This window comes from Triturus cristatus, chromosome 3_2, assembly GCF_964204655.1.
Source record: "Triturus cristatus chromosome 3_2, aTriCri1.1, whole genome shotgun sequence".
Classification (NCBI taxonomy): domain Eukaryota; kingdom Metazoa; phylum Chordata; class Amphibia; order Caudata; family Salamandridae; genus Triturus; species Triturus cristatus.
The window spans coordinates 797,690,658-797,714,033 of record NC_140584.1 but is presented as its reverse complement, the minus strand read 5'-3'; the positions used below and the strand labels follow the sequence as shown (position 1 = coordinate 797,714,033).

General features: G+C 43.2%; 1 protein-coding gene across 1 annotated transcript in view; it reads left to right on the top strand.

The window, feature by feature from the left end:
• The window catches only part of PARD3B (par-3 family cell polarity regulator beta), a 2,086,630-nt gene that overhangs the window by 1,915,344 nt on the left and 147,910 nt on the right, over positions 1-23,376 (top strand). Inside the window, exon 22 of the mRNA XM_085648929.1 lies at positions 2,250-2,329. Within this exon, the coding sequence (XP_085505055.1) occupies positions 2,250-2,329 (80 nt within the window). The remainder of the gene's footprint in view (positions 1-2,249; positions 2,330-23,376) is intronic.

Below are 23,376 nucleotides of genomic sequence, written 5' to 3'. Positions count from 1 at the left end.
ATTGAGGGTGGAGAGGACATGAGTGATATAGTCTGAGTGTTTCCAACCAGATATGAATCCTGCTGCAGCACTGAGGGTTTCTGTTAGGGGCGCAAGATGAGATCTGGGACCGCACGTGAGCAGTGCGTTATTAAAGTCTAGTCTGTCACAAGCGATTAAACCAGTAGTTTAAAGTCATGGTTGGGAATTAAAGGTTTGACATTTTGAAGCCTCCTCAGATGAAGTTCTGCTCTTTCCGTGGTGGTATTTGTGTGTGCCTGTAGAACGGCTATGAGGGTTTGACCATTAAAGTTGTTTGTCATTGGCAAAGTTGGACTGGTTCAGGATTTCTGTCAATGATTCTTTGTACTGATTAAACATAGGAGATTATGTTGAACCATGTGGTACCCCTTGAGTCACTTGCTATGTCTGATAGTGACTTGTTGAGTTTAATAAGGTGCAAAGGGTTTTTCTGATTCTGAGGACCGTAACCCTGAGCCCCAATTTCATCTGGAGGGTGTTGACTGATGGATGCCCATGAGGAAGGAAGTTCCCCTTATAATGTTGAATGCAATCGACTGCTTTCAGTACAATGGAGTGTATCATAATCGCCCTAATAAGTGTACGTCGCCCATTCTATGCTGTGTATCATGGGGACTGTCCGCCCGTAGCTTTAACCATTCTTATGGTAATAGGAATTTTTAGATTTTCGATTACCTGGGAGAACCCAAAAGTGCAACGAAGGACGGTAGATCAAATCATACACACATTTTATTTATTACCTAGAGAAGTGGCCCCTGCCTGTTTTGAAGCATGGTAAGTGCTCTGCTTGTGGTAGGAGAACTGGAGAAAGCTGTGAAAATATGCATTTAAGGACATTGTGCACAAAAGCAGCCATGCTTGCAGCCTATTAGGAGGAACTTTATCTCATCGTGTACAGTGTATGAAAAGGATCCTCTACCACATGCAATTGTACGCTGATGTGACACAGTGCAGGCCCACCACAGGTTGAGGATAATGCAGAAAAAAAGTGAAGCAACTGCCTGGCTGCAGGATTGTTTCTGTGTTCCATACAATGTCCTCTATGATACCTGCAATCTATGCATTTACAACAAACCATCCTCAAACTGGTTTCTCTGCAAAAAAAAGCAAGCATCCTCGGTTTGTGTTTCTGTTGCAGAAAGTAGCTTTTAAAGCTCACTGATGAAGATTCCAACATGTACCTTGGACTGTCGGCCATTGTATATGCACGATGGCGCTTTTTATTTATTTTTTACATGATCATAGTCTCCATAACTCAGACCTATTTCAGGTGGCTTCTGACTAGCTGGTCCCACCTTTTCCTCTAGAAAGGCTTTAGTTCACTTTTTTTCCTTCACCCGTTGACTTTTCCGGGCAGGTCTGAATTCACTAACGGGGGATCCAGATTTCTGATCTAGAAATGTGAATTATAATGGGGTTAATTAGAGAAGACATGTTCTACCCTTTCCGGGTAGTCAGACCTCGCCCAGATACTAAGGAAAGGGTACAAATGTAAGAATAAGGTCTTAGTGGAATGCAAATTGGCACAGAACAATCCAGGCCACAATGGAAGGTTGACTGAACAGTACATTGCCAGAGATGTAAGCCCTGTGCAGCTGGCTAATTAAGTGGTGTTTTCATTAATTCAGCATTCCAAAGAGGCAGGAGAATGTCAATATACTGTGCATTAATTCCCAGATTGGGAATGGGTGCTAGTGAGTCAAAAATATAAACAAAGGGCAAAGCGGCTCCATGTTTTTAATCACAACATTAATTTCCACAGATACAGTTTTGAAATACCTTCATCACATGCTTACTTTAACTATTTGGAGCAATAGATTGAAATCAAAAGAAGTGGGAATCTGGCCTTGATAATGATTTTGAGGATGCAGGCGTATTGGAAAGGGTAGACAATGAATTGTTCATTGAGAAGATCCGCTTTTGATTCGGATACATGCGGTCGCGGAAAGTAAACAAGGCCTGCTGGTGCCACCGGTCCCGTCTGAATGCAGTCGGCACACATCTGAGGCCATGTGTCTGCTCCTTATGAACTGTTTCTGTAAACAAGGAAAGAGCTGTTGAAGGGCCCGCTCTACGTGATTATTTTGTGTGTCAGAACGCGTTCCTTGCTTCGGTCTGGCGCGCCGCTCAGAGCAGTATGTGAAGATTGACAAGAACTGGAAGCAGTGACGATATGTTGTGTACCTGCATATTAATTACTCTTGCTTTCACCTTTCCTCTTCCCACAGGTCCCTGGAAAAGGTCCAGAAGGCGGTTCTCATGGTATTCGATTCGATGGCATGGAGCGACAGTATGCATCATTACCCAGGTACCATGCGGGGAGAGCATAGCATGCTGGGCTTCGGGCCTGGGGCGGATGGGGAGTCAGCGGGAATTAGCTTATGCACTCAATCAATGCTGTTGTAGCTGCTGTTGCTGGTAGGGTTACCACTGTTCCAAGAGAAAAATACTGGCCATTTGCTGTTGTTTAAGCATCTGCAATGGCTCGGACATGATGATAAATGGGACATGAAACAAATGTTGCTTATTTTTATACTGGCTGGGGCATTAAAATGTTGGTGATGTCGGTAGAAAACTAGCCAGGTGGCAACCCTAGTTGGCGGCGGATCTCCTTTGTCAGCGGTTGGGGAGTCTCCCTTACAGGTGGATTACGCAGGAGATGCACCGTAGAATATCCTGGCACACCTCTGCTGGACGTCCTCGCCGCTTCCGGTTATCTTGACTGGTGTCTCGAGTTTTCAAGTTTTCCTTGGAACACCCTTGCTGAAGCATTAAATAATAAAAAGGCCTTTGTTTGGTTGCCCTTTCTGCACCATGAATGTTGCCATTCTGCGCCAGCTGCCCACAACGTTTGATTACTTTTGTTATTGCAGAGGCAACAGGCCAGTTAATAATAACCAGCAAAAGGGTAAGGGTGGGCGGAAGGTTTGGTTCCCCACGCCCACAGCTGCCGTGCACAATCAGCTGGCAGGCCCTCCTTTTTACTCTGGCCTGCCGCATTGGTGAGTTCTGCAAGGAACAGATTTCTGGCTACCTCTGAAGGGGCATGTTTCAGTTTTTTTCCCTCCACAGCCTTCTGCTGCACATTTCTTGCCATGCGTCAGCAGCTTGGGTGCTAGAATTAGGTTGCGTATCTGTTTATCTGTTCGCCTCTTTTACTGAATTGCCATCATTGCTGCCATGCAGGGGGATGATACAGAGAGATCCTTGTAGCTGGACCACAGGAAAATATAAAAATACAGAGCGCTCCAAATTGCCATCAGTAAGGGCAGTTTCATAGCACTGGTGAGATGGACAAGGAAGGTACATGTCTTCCCCGCCCCACTGCCGAAACCCAGTTATGTAGTGAAAGACCTGTATGGAGTGCAACAATGGGCCCCGGTGTTACTGCACCGGATGCACTATTGAGAGCTATGCCTCAGAGTAAGGGATACGAGAAAAAGGATAAGGAAACCCAACTCACTAAGGAACCTGGATGGGTACATTATTGTCAGAAACTGTGGTTCCTGTGGAATAATAGAATCAATATAAGGTGCACAATCACAATGGAAGGGTTAAAATGATGTCAGAGGGCAAAGAAACCACATCCACCTATGGTTTTAGTTTGATACAATCATATTTTATATTTTACAAACAAAATTATATATACAATGAAAAAGAAAAATGTGCGTAGTGTCCCCAGTGAGAAACAGGAACCTAAAATATTGGCGATATAATTGTGACAGTATTTTACAATGTCCTCAAAGCGCATGACGATCCACTACGCGGGCAGCACCACAGCGTCAGTCTGTCTGCTGTTGGCCAATAAGGACTGCTATTATTGAAGGATGTGTCTTCATTGAAAAATACTCACTTCTATAGATAGGCTTCATACCATATGTAGGTACAGACCACCATATTGAACATTCGTGAATCACAGGTCAGCACAACAGCACCGCTTGTGATTAACAACAACTCCAGAGTTCCTCATCACCGTCTTCATACACGTCTCTGTGTATTATCAACACAGTAACAGTGCTCAGCTACCCATAGAGGGCCAGCCTTCACTCTCACTTGGGTACCCTGCCGGGTGTCTTTGTGAGTATCTCGTTTTCCTTTTCCACCCACTGTTGGCACGTACACCTCACGCGGCTGCGCATTCTTCACGTCAGATGTCCCTAAATCCATAGGTCCTGATGAGACCCTAGATCATGTATAGGGTCGAAACGTCGTCGACAACAAAAGAAAGCGAACCATTAACAGCGCTTATTATTGTATATAGCTGCTGTATATTATGTATTAAGTTGCTAAATGGTCGACTTTTTTGAATACCTTGGAAAAATTGTAAAATACTGTCACAATTATGTCACCAATCTTTTAGGTTCCTGTTTCTCTCTGGGGACACTACTCACATTTTTCTTTTTCACTGTACATAGAATTTATTTTGTAAAATATGATTGTATCAAACTAAAACCATAGGTGTATGTGGTTTCTTTGCCCTCTGACATCATTTTAACCCTTCCATTGCGATTGTGCATCTTATTATCTATATTGATTCTATTATTCCACAGGAACCACTGTTTCTGGCAATAATCAGAGTAAGGGATAGTCACTTCAGTTGCCCGTACTCCCTCTCTGAAATGTTGGTGGTAGTATGGGTTCCTTTGCAGCTGGCCATAGGCCACAGTTGAAGGAGGCATCCCCCACTAAAAGCACCTTCCAGAGGTATGAAGAGAAAGTCTAACATTTCCTAAAATCTGGCATTGAGGGGTGTGTGGCACTTTTTGAAAACACATGAAGCACAGACAAATAGTTGTTTTAAATGCTTTGCTGATGATTCTTTTCTCTATTTCGTTATTTTTTTATTAGCATTTTAAAACATAGTCACTTTTGCCATATCGCATTCAATCGTAAAGAATCTGGGATACTTAAAGTCATCGTTTCACCCGTGGGATAGACATAACATGGGCTTAGCATCAGTAATGAATTCCCTTTTTTTCAGGGCTGCTCCTTTGCTCCTGTTTTTTACCGCCTCTGTAAGATTTGTACAAGGAAGTTTCCAAAGGGATGTCATAAACGTCTCTCCTCTGAATCACAGACTAGCTAAATTGGTGGTGAGTTCAGGAGGAGAGTTTGTGAGTGAACCTGTCACCTATAAGGTGTTACCGTCTGCTGTGGTCTTCAGCAAAATACGTTTGCTTTGCTACCTTGTTGCATGCTACTTGGAGGGGTAGTGGTGGGGGAGGGTTAACTGCAAAAGCCGTGAGGAGGGAATATGTGGTATGGAATATGGGTGAGGCATGCTAACTGTGCTTCTAATGCCCACCTTCATTGGACCAGACTGAGGTGGCTTGTCCTCCATGTTCTTTGTTACTTTCAAGACAAGAGTATAGTGTACCGGCTGGAAATCATTTGGAACCTTGACCCTTGACCCTTGCCCCCCGCCCCAACTCCCCTCCCACGTAGAATGCTGTGTTCTCTCCTTTTACCATCTGCAGTGGTCTCCCTTCCAGTGTGTTATTTGCTGTGCACTTTGGACTTCTACATTATGGCTGGCAGCTTTTAGCTAAAATCAGAGCCACATCTGCTGACCGGTACTTAATCTTGGTCTTTTTCAATCGAGTCATTAGGCTTGATATACACACTCTACCAAGTGATGTCATACCCGTCAGACTTTCTAATGCCAGGTTGATGTTTTTCCAGTCCTGTTTTATGACTTTGCATTTCTAGAGCATCTACATTATCTCAATATGTTCAGAGAGACATCTGGGGCGTACGCCAGATACTGACAGGAATATTTTGTGTAGAGTATTGGGTGTCAAGTACTATAGATGCAGGATGCTCTTCTGAAGTTCTTTTTACCTAGCTTGTAGCCTATGATTTTCTGCTAGTCTGTTTCCATCACGTCCCTGGCTGTCTCACAGACATTGTAGAGTAGTGACAGATATTCACATCAGTTCAGTGGTTAAACAATAAGTGCCAGGTCCCTCTTCAGGAGGATACGGCAGCTTGCACCATCCATTGCCCCTGCCAGCACTGCCAATGACCGTACCAACACAACTACTAACCATGACATTCCTACAGGTGTGACAATTCAAGGCCCCCAAAGCAATAAGAATTGCTTGGGTGGCACGTATTAGCGAGTGTTCATGTATATAAAATTAATAAACAGTTGCTGTTGTGCTCATAACTAAATTTGCAGACAGCACCACCATGTGGCAGACTGTCACAAGTACCGGTGCTTAGAATTAAGTGACGGTGCCGAGTACCGGAAACCACAGGCTCAAATTAAGCACTGCATCAGTTACTTGTGACACATCTCTTCAGCCTTCACCCAGTTGAAGAAATGTCTCAAAGATGGTGTGTGTTTGAGGTGAGTGTCCCACAGGCATAAGTTCTGACCAGAGTATTAAAGGTTTAGAACCGTTCCTCTGGGATGGAATAGGCCAGGTGCAGGGTATGAATATGTGCAGTGTGTCATCATATCATCATGTGTCAATAGATCTCCTGAGTGACTATAAGAACACATGCATTAGCGAGATTGTGTCTCACAGTATTTCGTGTAAGTATCCCCGCACTGTTGCATTCAGGATCACTGGCTGTCTTGCTACCCATTGGAGGTGCGCTGCTAAATAATACATTTCCACCTGAGGTGCGCTCAGGCCACTCTCACAGCTCGGCATTTTAAGCTTGTGCTGTGTGGGGCACTCTCTGCCCCCCTCCTCCTCCCCATTAGACCCATTTAACATTGTGTCTATGATAGTGAAGAGATGCTTAAACAAAAGTATTGGGATGACAGTAAAGTAATATAGGGAGCGTGTTAGACGCATTCTTTTAGTAATAGCTATTTTAGTTATTCGAGACAGAGGTAATTAATTCCAAAAAGACATTGATTATTGGGCTTTCGACAGGACTTTGATTAGGTTACCTCCGATTACATAGTCATTGGTGTCATATACTTGAATACCTAGGTATTTAAACGTGAAGTTTTACCGTATAAGTGGAAGGTCAGGCAGTCCCTTCCTCTCAAGCTCAGTCAGTGCTTTCATCAGTCCTTCCCTCTATTTGTAAAACGTTTCTCCCCCTGCCCAACACACACTATAATTATATCTTGATTATACATACGTATAGCAAGCACAGTCAGCAAACTCAACTAGGATACTGAGGGTAAGCAATTAACATATTCCCTTACTCCCACACATCACAGCAGCAAACAGCAAACTTAACAATAAACCTTATAATGTTGACTGATATCACAAAACACCTCACATATAAGCAACTGTTGCCCAAACAGTTCCTTCTTTTTTGTGCGTCTTCGCTCACGGCAAGTTATTTAATATTACTGGTTGCCCCATCATTCCATCTAACCTTGTTTCAAGTTCTTCTTCTGTTTCTACTTTTATAAATGTGCTTGCTTCTTTATTACAGTATATTATTTTTTACATTTGCCCATATTTATGTTTTCTGCACTTTGAACCCTGCTTTGATCTCTTGACTTACTTTTGCTGAGTAGGTTGCATCACTGTTTATGTTTACCCACCTAATAATTCTTATCCATTTCCTGATGCTCTTTTGTGCCTGTTTTTCTGTCTTTACTTTTGCGTCAGGCCTCCTTTTAAATTGAGTGTGCAGATCACACCCCCATACATCTCTTTTCTATCGTCATCGATTCCTATCTTTTGTTGTCTCTGGTCTCCTTAGAGGCCCTGTTATAAGTTTAAATGTAAATGTACTGCATTTATATAGCACTCCGCACACCCCCGAAAGGGTCTCTCAGGCGCTGTGCACATACCGCTGTGGAACCCTTCCTGGCCTTTTCCCTGTGAAGTGCCCACTCCTGGGCACCCCCAAGGTGAGGCCAGGCATCCTAGTGCTTTTGGGGCCGTTGTGGAGATTAAGCAAGCTATTGCCCAGAGTTGCAGAGTGGGACCCATGATTAGAATAGGCACCGAGGCGAGAATCATCGGGTCCGGGGAAATTGAGCCCAAGACCCGCCGAGGCAGGAATTGAACCCTGGTCCGGGCCAGCCCTCTGCATCAGGGTCTGCCACTCTAACCATTGAGCCCCACTTCTCCGTCAGTCTCATGTGCCTGTTTTCCGTAGCATGGATGCCAGAGCCCTTTCCCTCTCTTGTGGTGATGGAGACGCATTTAGATGAGAAGCACCTTCATTTGACCTTGCTGGCTTTGATCCTGACCAATCCTGTCCGTAGTGGCCATGTGTGGTCTCACAAGTCTTGCAGACCATGATGCTTTGAATTTCCTTATGCCGTTTCTATAGTTCCTACCTGCATCTCGAAAAGAGGCCTTGTTTTAACTATTTTAACTGTGCTTTGGAATGACTCCTTTAACTTTGTTTTTAAAAAGTGTAAAGTTTGACATCTTCCTTTTCCAGGGACTGGGCCTCCTGTCCTGCCCTCCTTCATTTCTATATTAATGACGGTGTAAGGCTATACTGAGCATTTCAGATTCAACCCTTAACGAGAGACATTTCTAAATGTCCATTCACATAGTTCCCCGACCTAATCAGGGATTGATGCTACAATTGAGAGAATATTACAGCAACAGTTTGATTGACAGAGGTTGCACATCATTGTCCATACCTTTCTCACTACAATGCACGCTTGATGAGGCTACTTCTTTAGCATCATGAGCAGACAATTTGTTCCTCATCTCCATTTTGTCTCAATAATAAAGCAATCATCTCAAAAATACATAATCATTTGCTGAATGCGCAATTTGCAGTTAAGAATAGATCACAAATCCATGATCTCACATCAGACTGTATGCTTGGATCCTGGTTTGTAGCAGACTGCAGTGCAATTGTGTGTTCCCTTGGACCTCCAGCATGAAGTCCCTTTCCAGGACCATGGTGGATGTTGGGAATGGTATTACCATTCACAAGAAAAACTATTTCAAGCTGATAGATTTACTATATTCGGATCATTTACCATTCGACCTGTGGACACACCAATATTCCGTCTTGCTTGTCTCCTTAACACTCACTAAGCACCTCAGCCTAACACGTCACTGTTGTTTAATTAGTAGCAGAGGAAGTTTGACATCTTCCCTTCTCTTTAATTTCTACATGAGACCCTTGGCAACGCCGCTGTCTGCCTAAGGAACCAAGTGCTTCATGTAGCAGTGTAGCAGACAACATAAATCATTTTAGGATTATAAAAAACCGAGCAAGTAACCATTTTCTATGCCCTTGTGCTCCCCGTGGATAATGCAAAGCTCAGATCTGCATAATCTGATACCGTGCTTAAAAATAGGAATCATCGTGTGGCACGATGGCCTTTGGCTGGACTCTATGCAGTCAGTTGCTTCCATCCTCCACTCAGTGTAAAGAAACCTAGGCTTGCGGCTAGACCTTAGGACTTACTTTGATTTCTCAGTGCTCTAAAGAGTCTAAGAATTGTTCTTTCCACCAAGGCAGATTCTTCACCCTCTTTCCTCCAGCGGTTTACGGCAATAGTTGTCTTTATTTTAGTATACCTTAAATATGGAGTTAGCATTTATCTTGTGATTTCTTAGCATGTAGTCTGTAGACTCCAGAGTGTACAGAACACTGATGCCCTGCATCAGCTAAAGTTTTAGAAACCCAGCATGTCTGTCCTGCTCTGGATAAACTGCACTAGTTACTGGACATGCACAGCGTTCTATGATGCTCCGCCCTCATTTCTGGTTTATATTCTGGAAATAGCAGCGTTCCATAACAGGGAAGTCCTTGCTTAATATTTTTTTTAATAGTTATTTTTGTTAGTTTCAGCACATTGTTACATAATAACAATCACGGAACTCACACATCTTTCCAACATGGTGTTATCATCATCATATTTTTGTATGATATCCATTTCTCAGTGCGTCTCAGGTCCAGCATCGGCTTTCACATAATATCGCACATACCGTGGCCAGTGTGTAACCCAAGCATCCCATATTTTTTATGTACACTGGCCTTTAGAGAATGGCGCATCTATCAAAACCTTTCCTCCATTCCCGAATTCTGGGTGCAAAGAGTGATGTGGTATTGGAGTGTTGAGGGGACTTGGAATGTAATGAGTTGTGTTTTCATGAAGTTCCTTGACGAAGGGATGTAGGAGATGAGTGGCTGGGAAAGACTGCTGAAGATGGCTGCAACAGAGCTGCAGCCGAGTACTGCTGGGGTCATACAATAAAAGGATTTAACTATAATCTACATAAAAGTGTTGTCTCTGCAAAGTTGGCAACAAGATTTTTAAACCGAGCAACTGCATCCCACGTGTGAGGATTGTTTTTAAGACTTCACCAGCAGTATTTTTTCTTTCTTCTTGTGTTTTACATGTGATCTGAGGATAGAGAAGGAATTTCTAAGACACTCAGACATTAGTTGTCAGCATCTGGGAAAATCACAGTCGAGAAAAGTATTTAATGATCTGCTGGCGCTCTTACTGTGGCGCACGCTTACCAGACAATTCTGAACGTGCTGTAGTTAATGTTGCTGATGTCGGCTGCCCGCCCCCACAATTCCATGCACCACTTATGTGAAAGGGGTTACGGCAACGAGATTGCCATGAGAGCCATCTTGGGTGTACTCCTTGTGGACCTGGTGCACCTCATATGTTATGCAGAGGTGTTGTATTAGCCACCTATTAGAGTGCACTTGGAGAGCTTTAATGGATTCCAATTGTCGGTACTTGTGTGCTCACAGTAATTAACCCTAGGAGTATTTACGGTGAGTGTTTCCAACTTGTATTTTTTTATATCAACTACTTTCAGCATTGAGTGTTGTTTTTCAGTGTCAGTATTAAGCCATGTGTGCGCACAAACATTCTCACTTTTGCCCCCACAACTATTCTTACTATTACCAAGAGGTTCTGTGATGAAATAGCCATTCTGGAAAGACTATTTTTCTGAATTATATTTCAACCATTGAGGAAGACATAGAAGAATAATTTTCTCGAAGGAGAAAGAGGAAAATATTACTGCACAATTTAGGATCGGAAGGACTAAGGCTGTATCAACAAATAGAGAAAAAACTAGGGCAGTGGGTGACACAAATGTTTTTGCACATGCCTTGGAGGGCCTGGATTGTTATTTTATGCCATCCATTTGCATATCTGTAGACAGGTTACATTTCTTTCAAATACAGCAGGTTAGTGAAGAATCAATAGATTACTTTGTTGCTCATTTGTGGAAATTAGTTATAGCTTGAAAGTTTGGAGTGTAACAGGAGGAAATTATTCAAGACCAAATCGTCATGCACACTAACAATTGCAATGTTCAAGACAGATTATGTTCTAATGGAGATACCTCCTATAAAGATGTCATTACGAAAACAAAATCTGAATTATCAAAGCATGGGTCCAAAGCAGCTTTTACGAACTCAGAGAAGAAGGATATGGTCTGTAATCACTTCAGCTAGTTCTTCATCTAAGGGTCAAACAATATCTCCAGGGACATATGTATCTAAATCTTCTAGATAGTACAAACAAGAAGATAAGATCAATTGAAAGTGTGTTACAAATGTGGAAGCCAGCATCTAGCTTATGACAAACATTGCCCAGCCATTAAGCAACGTTGTTTTAATTGCAGAATACTGGATCATTATGCCAGAGTTTGTCACAAGAAAAAACTGTCTTTAGCCATTACGTGTGTAGTTAATAATAACTCTGACTCTTCAGAAGTAGGTGATGAAGGTTTACAATGTGCGTTGAGCATTGAGTATGATGTTCTGGAATTAGGTAATACCTTTAAAAAAACCTGCTCATTGATTCTGGATGGTATTCCTCTTGATATTATCGTGGACTCAGGTTTGCCTTGTACTATTATCAATTTTGAGATATGGGTTGACACACAAGGATAATTTGGACAAAAAGTTATTACCGTCTGACATTCACCCAGTAAGCATTACTGGTGAACCCATCTCAATGGTTGGTTATGGTACAGTGACCTTTGAAATTAAGGGATAGCAGAATGGAAATGATATGTAGCTGAGAAAGGTCCATCTGTCCTTGGCTGGATTCATCAATGGAATCTTGGTATCTTTTGTAACCCCAGTAATAAATAACAAATCTTACTGGCTGATGCAGTTAATCCAATTCAAATTTTTCTCAATCCATGACCTCTCAAATCGTTGCTGGTAATGTGGTGGGTATGTTACTAGGTTTCCACCATAGAATAATTCTTAAGGAAGATAATGTAACAATCTCACATAAAGTGTGGAACATTCCTTTAAGCTTCAGGGATAAGGTCAAGCAGGAATTGGAAAGGTTAAGGGATATGGGCATAACACAGAAGATTGTAGCAAGTGCACTGTTAGCCCCTTTGGTGGTTGCAGATAAGGCCAATGGTAAGATCAGATTGTGTATTGACCTACGTGATCGAAATTTCATTATTGTAATCGATACATTTCCACTACCCAAGATCAATAAGATGTTGACTAAGACAAAGGGTATAAAATGGTGCACCATGTTGGATTTTATGGCAGCCTACCATCAGTTTGCCTCACATCCTGATAGTAAGCATTTGACTGCTTTTATTACACTGTATGGCTGTTACTATGTTAATCGCATGCCATTTGGTCTTGCATCCTCTGTGGTGGTATTTCAGAGGTTAAAGTACCACATATAAAGACCAAGAAGGAGACATCTTCTTCTCAGGACGCTATTTTGATGATGGGCAGTAATAAGAAAGAACATGACAATAGGCTTAAAGTCGTTCTAAGTATACTTACAAACAAAGGTGCTGAACTTAAAAAGTGTAAATCCGCAATGAGCTCTGTGACCTATTTGGGGCATGAAATTAGTAAGAAGGGCATTCTTCCTAAGAAGGAACACTCCGAAGCTATTCAGGATGCTCCTTTTCGTATTTCAAAGGATGATGTCAGATCTTTCTTGAGTCTTGCGGAATTGTACTTGAAGTTTATTAAGGATTTTGCAACTAAAATGTTTGAGATCAGGAAAATGTTTAAAAGGTGTAACACATTTGTATGGAATGATGTACACCAGTCTTGTTTTGATACCATTAAGAACGACATTTGCAACAAGATTCCATTTCGAAGGTTTTGACCCTCGTAATGTGACTTTCATCACTACTGATGCTAGTGGCAAAGTGTTAGGAGCTGTATTAATTCAGGAAAGCAATTGTAATGTTGAACGACTATATATTTTACATCACGGTCATTCGCTCACTCCTACTAAGGAAAAATGTTCTACAATTGAAAGAGAAATTCTGACTTGTATGTGAGGCATAAGCAAGTTTAGACAGTTTGTGTGGGGGGTTGTGTTTTATCATTTGTACGGATCACAAGCCTCTAACCAAAGTCCTAACTACTGCTGTCACAAATAAGATAGCACTCGGGTTAGCAAGACTGTCTACATTTGTTGGATTATAACCACAGTATGGAGTATCTGCCTGGGGTTAATAGCAGGAGGCTGATTTCATGAGAAGGGTCCCCTTGTAGCATCAGTCACAACCCTGTAAGAGTGTGTGGGAGGAGTATTCTGTTGCTGTTGTGGATTATGAGAAGTGTGAAGGAGTCTCTGGGGGTGATTGGATAGAATTATATGTTCGATCCTGCATTGTTAGAAGTGCGGGATTATCTGTCAAAAGCCTGCCCCCTAAAAACAGCATTAGCAGTGAAATCTTCCGTGTCAGCCATCAAGGTCTGTTAGGCATTATAGAGAATAAGAAAGGGATTAGAAGGGTTCGGGCTAAACTGTTCCAACTGGAGCAGGATCAAGACGGATTTGCATTTGGCTGGGTCCATCCTAAAGGGGGTATGGTGGGGGAAAACGATGGATAGGTATGCGGCTCCAAGCGATTGCCGGTGGCTGAGATTAATTCAAGAATTCCATCCATCACCTTGTGGTTGTTGCAGTTGATGTCTTAAGTGCAATGGGTATGCCCAGACATGGGTCCTCTGCTCACTGTGGCACTGGAATTAATCTATACCTGGCCGAAGATCCCATAATAAGGGTGACTGCGGGCCTTTGTTGCTCATAATCTGGTTCGGAGAGGACCTGGCTTGGCTGTTCCAGCTGGACAGTTCCCACTGGAGCAGGGTCAAGACTGATTTGCATATGGCTGGGTCCAAACTGAGGTGGCATTTTGGGTGAAAAATGATGTGTTGGTATGAGGCCCTAGAGAAAGTCTGCTTTCCTTGTTTGGCATCTCAGGTTCTGTTAGAAGAGGCAGAAACCCATATTGCAGAGTTTCTGGTGTAAAGTATACACTATGCATGTATAAGTTTAGCTGATATTGCCATGTTATGGCCCGCCACCTTGACCTCCCGTCAGTCATCCTCATCCAGTGGTCCAATATCTGCTTTCCATGCCATATTAATTGCAGTCATTTTATCTGAGCTGTTAGTTACCATGGTGTGATGTATTTGTGCAATATATTTTCCCCCTTTGATGCAGCCCAATATGGGTTTTAGTCTCTCGTCAGTCATACTCTGCGATTTCTGCAATCCGTTTAGTATGAAATGACATGGCGTTTCTATTTAGCATCCTTTTGAAATCTCTACCTTTTTGTCTCACTGCTATGAACTTGGACAGAAAATAGGCCTGGGCACCAAACTGGTCCCCTATAGTGAATTAGATAGAAAATAAGTATTTGCAAAGCCAATAGGTCTCGCCTATGCAAGACCTATTGACATTGCTAGTGTGTTTTAGCCATGTTGGACACCAGCGTAGCTACTTTTCAGTATGGCTAAATAATAATGGTGTAAAGGAGAGTGGCGTAGCACAGGGAGGTGTGGCATAGAGAGGCGTGGAGTGGCTTGGCGTGGCACAGAGTGGTGTGGCATAGTGTTGTGAAGGGAGTAGAGTGTTGCAGATTGGAGTGGCAAAATGTGTCATAGAGTAGGCAGGTGTAAAGCAGAGTGGAATGGCAGTAGATTGGAGTAAAGTAACATGTAGTGGCTTAGAGGGAGTTACGTAGAGTGTGAGAGCAGAGTAGATTGTCATAGAGTGGAATGGCGTAGAGTGAAGTGACATGGAGTGGCGTTGAGTGGAGTAGTAGAATGGAGTTGCATGTAAAAGAGTGGAGTCAAGTGGCATAGAGAGATTTTTGTAGAGCGACGTGCAGTAGTGGCATAGAGTGGAGTAGAGTTTGATAGAGTAGAGTGTCATAGAGTGGAGTATTGTGGAGTGTAATATTGTATAGTGGAGTAAAATGGCCTAGAGTGAAGTAGTGAAGAGTACAGTGGTGCAGACTAGATTGGCTTAGAGTGCATTGGTTTTGAGTAAAGTGGTGTAGAGTGCAGTGGTGCAGGGTAGAGTGGCATAGAGTGCAGTGGTCTAGAATGAAGTTGTGCAGAGTAGAGAGGGGGTGGCGTAGAGTGCATTGGTAGAGTGCAGTAGAGTGGTGCATAGTAGAGTATCGTAGAGTGCAGCGGTGTAGAGAAAAGTGGCTACAGTGTTGCAAAGTAGAGTATAGTGGCATAGAGTAGTGTGGTGTAGATTGGGGAGGTGCAGGGTAGAGTGGAGTGAAGTAGCATAGAGTGGAGCTGTGGAGCATAGAGTGCAGTGGCATAGAGTGGATTGTTTCAGAGCAGAATTAAGTGGAGTAGAGAGGAGTGGTGCAGGGTAGAGTGCAGTAGAGTAGAGTGCAGTGGTGTAGTGTAGAGAGCAGTGGTGTAGAGTGCAATGGTGCAGAGTAGATTTGAGTGGCAAAGAGCACAGTGGCATAGAGTGGTAAGTAGAGTGCATTGGTGTAGAGTACAGTGGCATAAAGTGCAGTGGTGCAGAGTAGAGTTGCGTAAAGTTCAGTGGCGGAGAGTGCAGTGTTGCAGAGTAGAGCGTTGTAGAGTTCTGTGGCATAGAGTGCAGTGGCACAGAGTAGAGTGATATAGAGTAAAGTAGCATGGAGAGCAGTAGCATAGAGTACAGTTGTGCAGAGTCCAATAGAGTTGCGTAGAGTGCAGTGGTTCAGAGTAGAGTGGTTTAGAGTAAAGTGGCATAAAGAGCAGTAACATGGAATACAGTTGTGCAGAGTAGAATAGAGTTGCGAAGAGTGCAGTGGTGCAGAGCAGAATGGCATAGAGTGCAGTGGCGTAGAGAGCATTGGTATAGAGTAAAGTGGTGTAGAGTGCATTGACGTAGAGTGTAGTGGTTAGAGTAGAGTGGCCTAGATTACAATTGTGCAGAGTAGAATAGAGTTGCCTACAGTGCAGTGGTGCAGAGTAGATTGGCGTAAAGTGCAGTGGCATGGAAAGCTTTGGGTTAGAGTTAAGTGGTGAAAAGTGCATTGACATAGAGTGCAGTGGTTAGAGTAGAGTGGTGCAGAGTGCAGTTACATAGTGTAGAGTGGTGCAGAGTAGAGTGGCGTAAAGTGGAGTGGTGCAGCATAGATTATAGTGGCATAGAGTAGAAAGGCATAGAGTGCGGGGCGTGCAGTAGAGTGTTTCAGTGTAGAGGAAAATGGCGTAAAGTTCAGTGGCATAGAGTAGATTGGCGTAGAGTACATCGGGTAGAGTAGATTAAAGTGGCGCAGAGTGAATTTGCGTAGAGTGGAGTGGTACAGAGTACAACGCATTGGCGTAGAATGCAGTATTGGAGAGTGGAATGATGTAGAGTGGCCTTCAAATAGCCATAAAAAACGTCCCAGACCTATCAGACCAGCCTTTCAGGCACAGCCTAACCCTAAGCCAGACATTTATCCCAAGTTCAAGCATCTCATTGAGGCACAGGTTACACTTGAGTTGCAAGACGTACAGGGCTGCCCTGAGTTCTGTGTGGCGTTTTAGTCTGGTTTCACAGTCCTTTGAAGGTTGTGCTTTACAGATGGTCGTAACATAACAGCATCTGGTCCCCATGCATTCCGAGGACACTGATCCGTCACCTTCAATTTCTATATGAAGCATGTCATATGTAGGATGGCTGAGGTTTCTCTGTTCCATGTCAGATGATTTTTAATGGAAACAGAGCATGGGGTAGGTGCACTTTCCTGTGACATCAGCAATATCCTGTCCTTCGAGTCGATCCCAGTGGTGTTGTATATTTCAGATGCACGGTGACAAAGGAATGGGGCAAGTTATAGAAGTTGCTGCCTTTGTGAAATTAATGCAATAAAATAGAAAACTGCAATGAAAAGATATTTTAAGAAAATATTTTTTTGAAGTCTGCCGAAACAACTAAATGAATTGATTCAATAGTTTGATTTTCTTGTTTACAAAGCAGCTGCATGTCTCCATGCAGCGTCGGGTTTTGTTCCACGTTGCTTTGATCGATTCTGTTGAAATTGACGGCTCTACACATTTAGTGCTTTTGTATCCAATGAGAGTGCTGTGTTTCCTTATATTCTTCACACTCCCTGCTGCAAGGAATCCACAAGCATTAATAGAAAATGAACTTTAAACTTTGGCAATGACAAAAAGGAGGTTCGGCAGCAAGGTGAGCATCTTGGGTGGTGGACTGGGCTACATGTTCCCCAGGGGCTCAGTGAGAGACCCCTAGTCACTTGTCTATGTGGTACATAAAGGGGACAAAGGGATGCAGCTTCCAAAGGGGAAATATGTCTCCAAAAACTGAAGGATTGGGTGGTTAGAGTTTTGACAGGTACGGTAAGGAGCATAGAGGAATCAACCCGGTACAGGAAATGAGGACCGGCCATAAGTCTGCACCCTGCTGCCCTTGAGAAGGCTCAGCAGATGGCCCTTTCCAAGTCACTAGGGTCACGTAAAGCAAGTCACGATCACTTGGAACATTCAGTCCCACCAAAGATGTCCTGGGGAGAAAAGGTGCCAGAACAGCAATGGCTGGCTGGGCCAGCGGCTGGAGGACGCGCTTTGAGACGCAAAAGTGGTTGCTTTCAGTGATGCTAACTGGAGTTTGATAGTGAAACGGAGAAAGCAACTGTGGCGATGCTTCTATAGGATGCTACAGGAGCAGGTATGTGGACTAAATGGCTGACAGACAGCTCATTCTTCTGGTCTTATGTATCAGGGTTCGAAACTATGGAGAACGTTTTTATGCATCTTATAGAAGTACCCATTCATCCTGAAATCACCTGTGGAGTGCCTGTCGCCTGGAGTTTACCTTACGTGCATTAAGTTCTAACATCTATGCCCACGACTTGAAAGTGGCGATTCTGAGAGTGTACCTGCCGGATCCTCGACTGGATGCTTGACGGTATGGATGAAAGCTTCACCCGCTGTTTGATTTCCAGGCGGAAAGGTGAACATATACCCTTCCAAAAGTATCCTTGGCAAAACTGTCCGCATGTGTTGAACAGCAGCAAACAATAGTGCATTTGTTCGGATGACTCAAGTTGTCTGAGCTGCCAGGAAACAGAAGGAACATTTCCAACAAAGAGTTTGCATGACTTGTTTCTGTGAACCCCCAAGGTGGAGCCAGTGGTGTTGGACATCTTTGGGAGCCAGTGAGGAAGTGCCTGCTCGTACCACTGCCCTATGCTCGGTTTTATTGGCATAATGTTTTGCCCCTGGCCTGTTTTCAAAAATCCATTCCCGGTATAGAATTTTACAATCTGCATTCCTGCTTTGCACTAAAAAACTGTGGGTTGCATCAGACCTGTGATACAGTGGCCCCTGTTTATCTTTGCAGCTTTACTCAATGCGTGGATGTATGCCAGCCCTTCTGTCTGTTGATGTTTTTTTAGGATTGCGTTCAATTTACAGCATTTTATTCTTGCTGAACAAACTTTCCACTTATTAGATCGTGAAAAGATTTTGTTAAGCGAGTCTGTGCCTATTCTGTTCTTAAATGGACAGGATAATACCTTCGAGTTTGTGTGTTCTAAGAGAACAGATAGCAGAAATTACATTTTCAATGTGGCAGAATTGAACAGAGGAAAGTTTAACTATTTTAAGGCTATTACAAATAAAATTGCAAAACCCATATTCGTGATATTTACATCAGGTTCAATAAAGTATTAAACACTGCAGAACCAGTCGACAATGATAGTTATTTGTCTTCAACTGACTTAAGAGCATGATAGCCCTTTGGTCAGTTGAAGACAAATAATTATCAAATAACTAAGGGGGTAATAACCAATAAACAATATTATTGACTGACTCCACGGTCATGAATGCTTTTAATAAGCAATTGATTATGACAGGTTCCACTCCGGTGATTCATAGATAGTGCTGATATATCTTGAGGGTGCCGGTTCAACAGAGCAGCATATACATATTTTTGGTCTTCTGGCTTCTTAGCCTGTGGATCTGCTTGGCTCACTTCTCCATTGTCTGTCAAGTATCTTATAGATCATGTGTTTGGCATTGTTGTATATAGCACTGGCTTATGATACACAGCCAGACAAGTGCAGAAAAGCAGCTGCCATCGAGGATCTTACGGAGATCTAGAGAAATGTGCGTAAAATATATGCCTAGGACACATTAAATGAGGTTTTATTTATATATCGGTCAGTACATTTCTTTAAAAAGCCCACCATAAATATTCAGAGGCACGTTATTTACGTGCAACACTGTCTGCTACCGAATTGGGGAATGAGGCATTAAGCATTCTAGTTTCCTCTTTTGGACACTGCAGCATTACTATGATAATGGTCATCACCTAGACTGAAAGCATACATCGCAATCCTGTTCCCATAATGCTTATACTGCCTGCTGGTCAACGCTCTGATCACTTTTCGAATTTGTCAATGGATTCCGGGCGCTCTACAGAGAACCCATTTTTATAGCAATGACATGTCCAATCTCCTCGGCTCTGATATTTATACTCCAGCATCTAAACCCTCTTGCGGATACTTTGCTCTTCCCGGTCCTTCACATTTGAATGATCCTCACAGCACTTGTTTCCAACAATCTAAAGCAGCCTCCAGAAAAAAACCACTGCAACTATCCATGCAAAAGAAAGTGGGAAACGTGAGAACATAATGTGGATGTTTTCATTAATTGGGGAGTGGCCAATTATGTGTGGTTGTTTATTGGCTTGGGCGTGGATCTGTACCATGATGGGCTAATGATTGAAGGGTTAATGATATGCACCTTCCTTCATGGGTTTGGGTATCCTAGATCCAGTCTCTGTCCCCGGGTGGGAGTGGGTTTAGGGAAACATGCATATTTTTAGTGGCAACAGAAGATAATATCATTATTGTATGTGTTTTTGTATTTATTCCTTTTTTCATTTTTATTGTGGTGCTGCTTGATTTTAAGTGGGCAACTAGATGATAGAGGTTTGGTGGAAATATTCCACTTTGAATAAAATGCAGTGTCTGTAATTTTAATCATATTAATCAGGTTCAAATTTATAATGGATTTATTATTGCATTTGTGAATTATTCACTAACCGCATGAGTTGCCTGGAGGTGACTAACACACGGAAAAATACTGGAAATTGTTTCCTGAGATGAAAGATTCCTACACATGAAATTTGTCATTCTTGACCCTGTCCTTAATATGCATGTCAAGGCACACCATGGAGTCTAGTCTAAGACCAAAAGTACCAAGTCTTTGAGAACACCTTAATTTACTACTTTGGAACTGGCATGGTCTCCCCTGACTTTAGTAGTCATCCTCTCTAAGAGTAGAAAAGAATATGCCAAAAACTAGATTTTAAGTAGAGTCCTAATGTTAGTAATGGTTTCAAAATTTAGTCAGACACTAACTTTTTTTCTCCAAATCCATGTCCTAATTTTCTGGGCACATACAAGTGCTTCAGTGGAGGCCACCAATTATTCGCACTAAATTCCGTTTGCTCCACTTGCACAACTCTAACAAATTAAGCTCATCAAACCAACTTAATTTTTAGCCTCCAGTTTCAAACTACTCTTGTACACAGTGTTTACATTTTTTTAAGCATTTTTTTTTAAATTTCCAATTTTACTATTTATGCATATACACTTTAGTAATCTTTTAACATGACTTAATTTTCCAAACAATGACGGACACTCTGACTTGGTGCTGTGGCCCCACAGGGGTCCACAGACCCCACGTTCTGAACTGCTGGTCTATGGCTCCATTCCCGAGACAATCATTAACCTTATCCTGGTGGAAAGCACTTGATTTGTTATCATGCTTGAGTAACACACCTTGGCAGGTGATGCCTATTTCTGATCTGTCCTTCTGCAGCCCGTGTACCTTTCAGGAGACATGGTAAATGAGGTGCCCCTCAGTCCAAGCCTACAACAGAGAAGGGATGCGAGACTCCCTCACAGTACTAAGGAGAACATATTGTGACTATTCCTACTATTACTTCCTGGGGCAATTTGGCCTGGTATTGCCGAGTCCCCTTCCATGAAATGATCAGTTGAGCCCTACCCCCAAACCCTCTCTCCCCCGAGGTATCGATAATAACACATCCAACACAACTCTTTGGATTAGGGGTCGTATAACCCCGGACGTATTTTATTTCAAATTAATAAAACAGAATTTATTTATTTTTTGCAGAGTTTTATATAGCGCGAACTTGATACGAATCGGGTATCAGAGCACTTTAAATAGCACCAGTTACGTTACATGAGGACACACATTAATTTTTTGTTAGGCACGGGGAGATTAAGTGATTTGCCCATGTTATGTTCAACATCATTACCGAGACTCGCAACCAGTTCCCCGGGTCGAGCGCCCTAGCCGTTAGGCCAACTCCTCTACCCCAAATTCTTAACACAAAATTATTTAAAATATATGCAGAAAACCAAAACATATTCAATCACATTTTGAATACAGATATTTGACACAATTTATGGCTAACCTTACCATGAATCTAATACATAGCCATACCTAACCTAAAACTTAATATGTACAGTTGTTTCAGCGTATCCTGGATGTGCCTATATGCAAGGTCATGACTGTTCCCCACTACTTGCCAGGTCCCCCTTTACCGGAGTGACCTTGCGCAGAAGGCCTGTGTGCCCACCAGATTCTTTTTTGCGGGCACCCCCTACGCCCTTCCATCCTACCTCCCAGGGGCTGATGTTGTGCCACGTTGGCGCCCAATGCGCCTGCGCAAGTGTTGGCCCAAGTGGCCTACCGGAAGCTAAACTCCCTACCCCCACACCCTTCAGCCCACCAGCCGCAATCGCCCCCTGGAGTTTGATGAGGGACCTCTGTCACCCCCCAGGCGTCCCCGTTAAACAATGGGATGCCTACTAAGAGATGTAAAATGTGACCTAGCAATCAGGACTTTACCACCACTGGCCAGTATAGTTGACAGACTACCTGCCCCCCCCATCTGCTGCTGACACAAAGGTCATGCCATGTGTGTTGTCCCTACCATCCAGGCTAGCATATTCGCCAGTAACAAGTCATTACCCAGTTTAGAAAGGTGAACCCGTCCTGGAAAAAGAACCGCTCCCCCCCCGGATGCACCCGTGGGGAATTGTCCGCAGCTTAGGAGTCCTGAAAAGTCTGTCAATTCTGTTTTAATTCTCTTTACGGAGTGATTCAAAGCCCAGACAGAGTTCCCCCCCCCCCCCCACCCATTGGAACCTCGGGATCATGTGTGACCATACTATGGAGGCCGAGTTCCCGGTGGCGCCTTCATAGTCAGTCAAAAAGGCACTCCTTCTCCTCTCATAAGCTAAGAATGGGTATCCAGCTGCCTCACAGACATAGTCACAGTGTGACATGCACCACCTAGCGCCGTTCTACCAGCAGCAATTTCAAGGCTATGTTATGTGAGTGTCGCTTAATATAATAAGCGAATCATCCTCGGAGGAATATCTTGGTGCTTCTGCTGAAGTATAGGACCAGCGAAACTAACGGAAACCGCCATGTTTTTTTGTTTTTTACTTGTCCAGCTCTGTACGCATGCGAATTGGTGGAGGAAGTGTATTCCAGTAAAAGGGGGGCAGGTAGGAGAAACTCCTCCCACTGGATCTGGAGGTACGGATCCGTGGAATTTTAAGTAGGGCTTAGAGTAATGTCATTTGGGCTGTGGACATTGCCTGGAGCCCTTGATTCCCATAGGAAGATGCACATGCTAGAAACATCTGAGAACTCTTGCAGGACGGAATTCCCGCTCAAACTCTTAACATTCCACCACACAACACATATTTATTGTTCGACTTAGCCAGATCATCTGTGCGGATTCTGCCTTCACCAAGGTGCAGCCCCTCCACCACGTTCCAAAATAAACTTGCATATTCTGTTCCCTCCAGTCCTTAGTCCATACAGCACACTGCAGGTCTCGTTTGTGCGTAACACCGCACTGGCTGCTCTCTGCTGCCAGGCGGTCAGCGTAGCAGACGTGCTCAATATATGCAGGCCTTCTAATTATGGAGTCTATTGAATCGTCTTTTCTCGTCTAACATTGACACTGGGTTTACTAGGGCCTTACCTAAGTGCGCAATATGTTTGCTTTTGGGTAGATTGGTGTCATCTTGGATGGAAACGTGAACGCACACATTAAAACCGCGCTGTGTAGAGCCTGTGCTGGACAATACTTATCTCTGCAGGCGCGAGCGC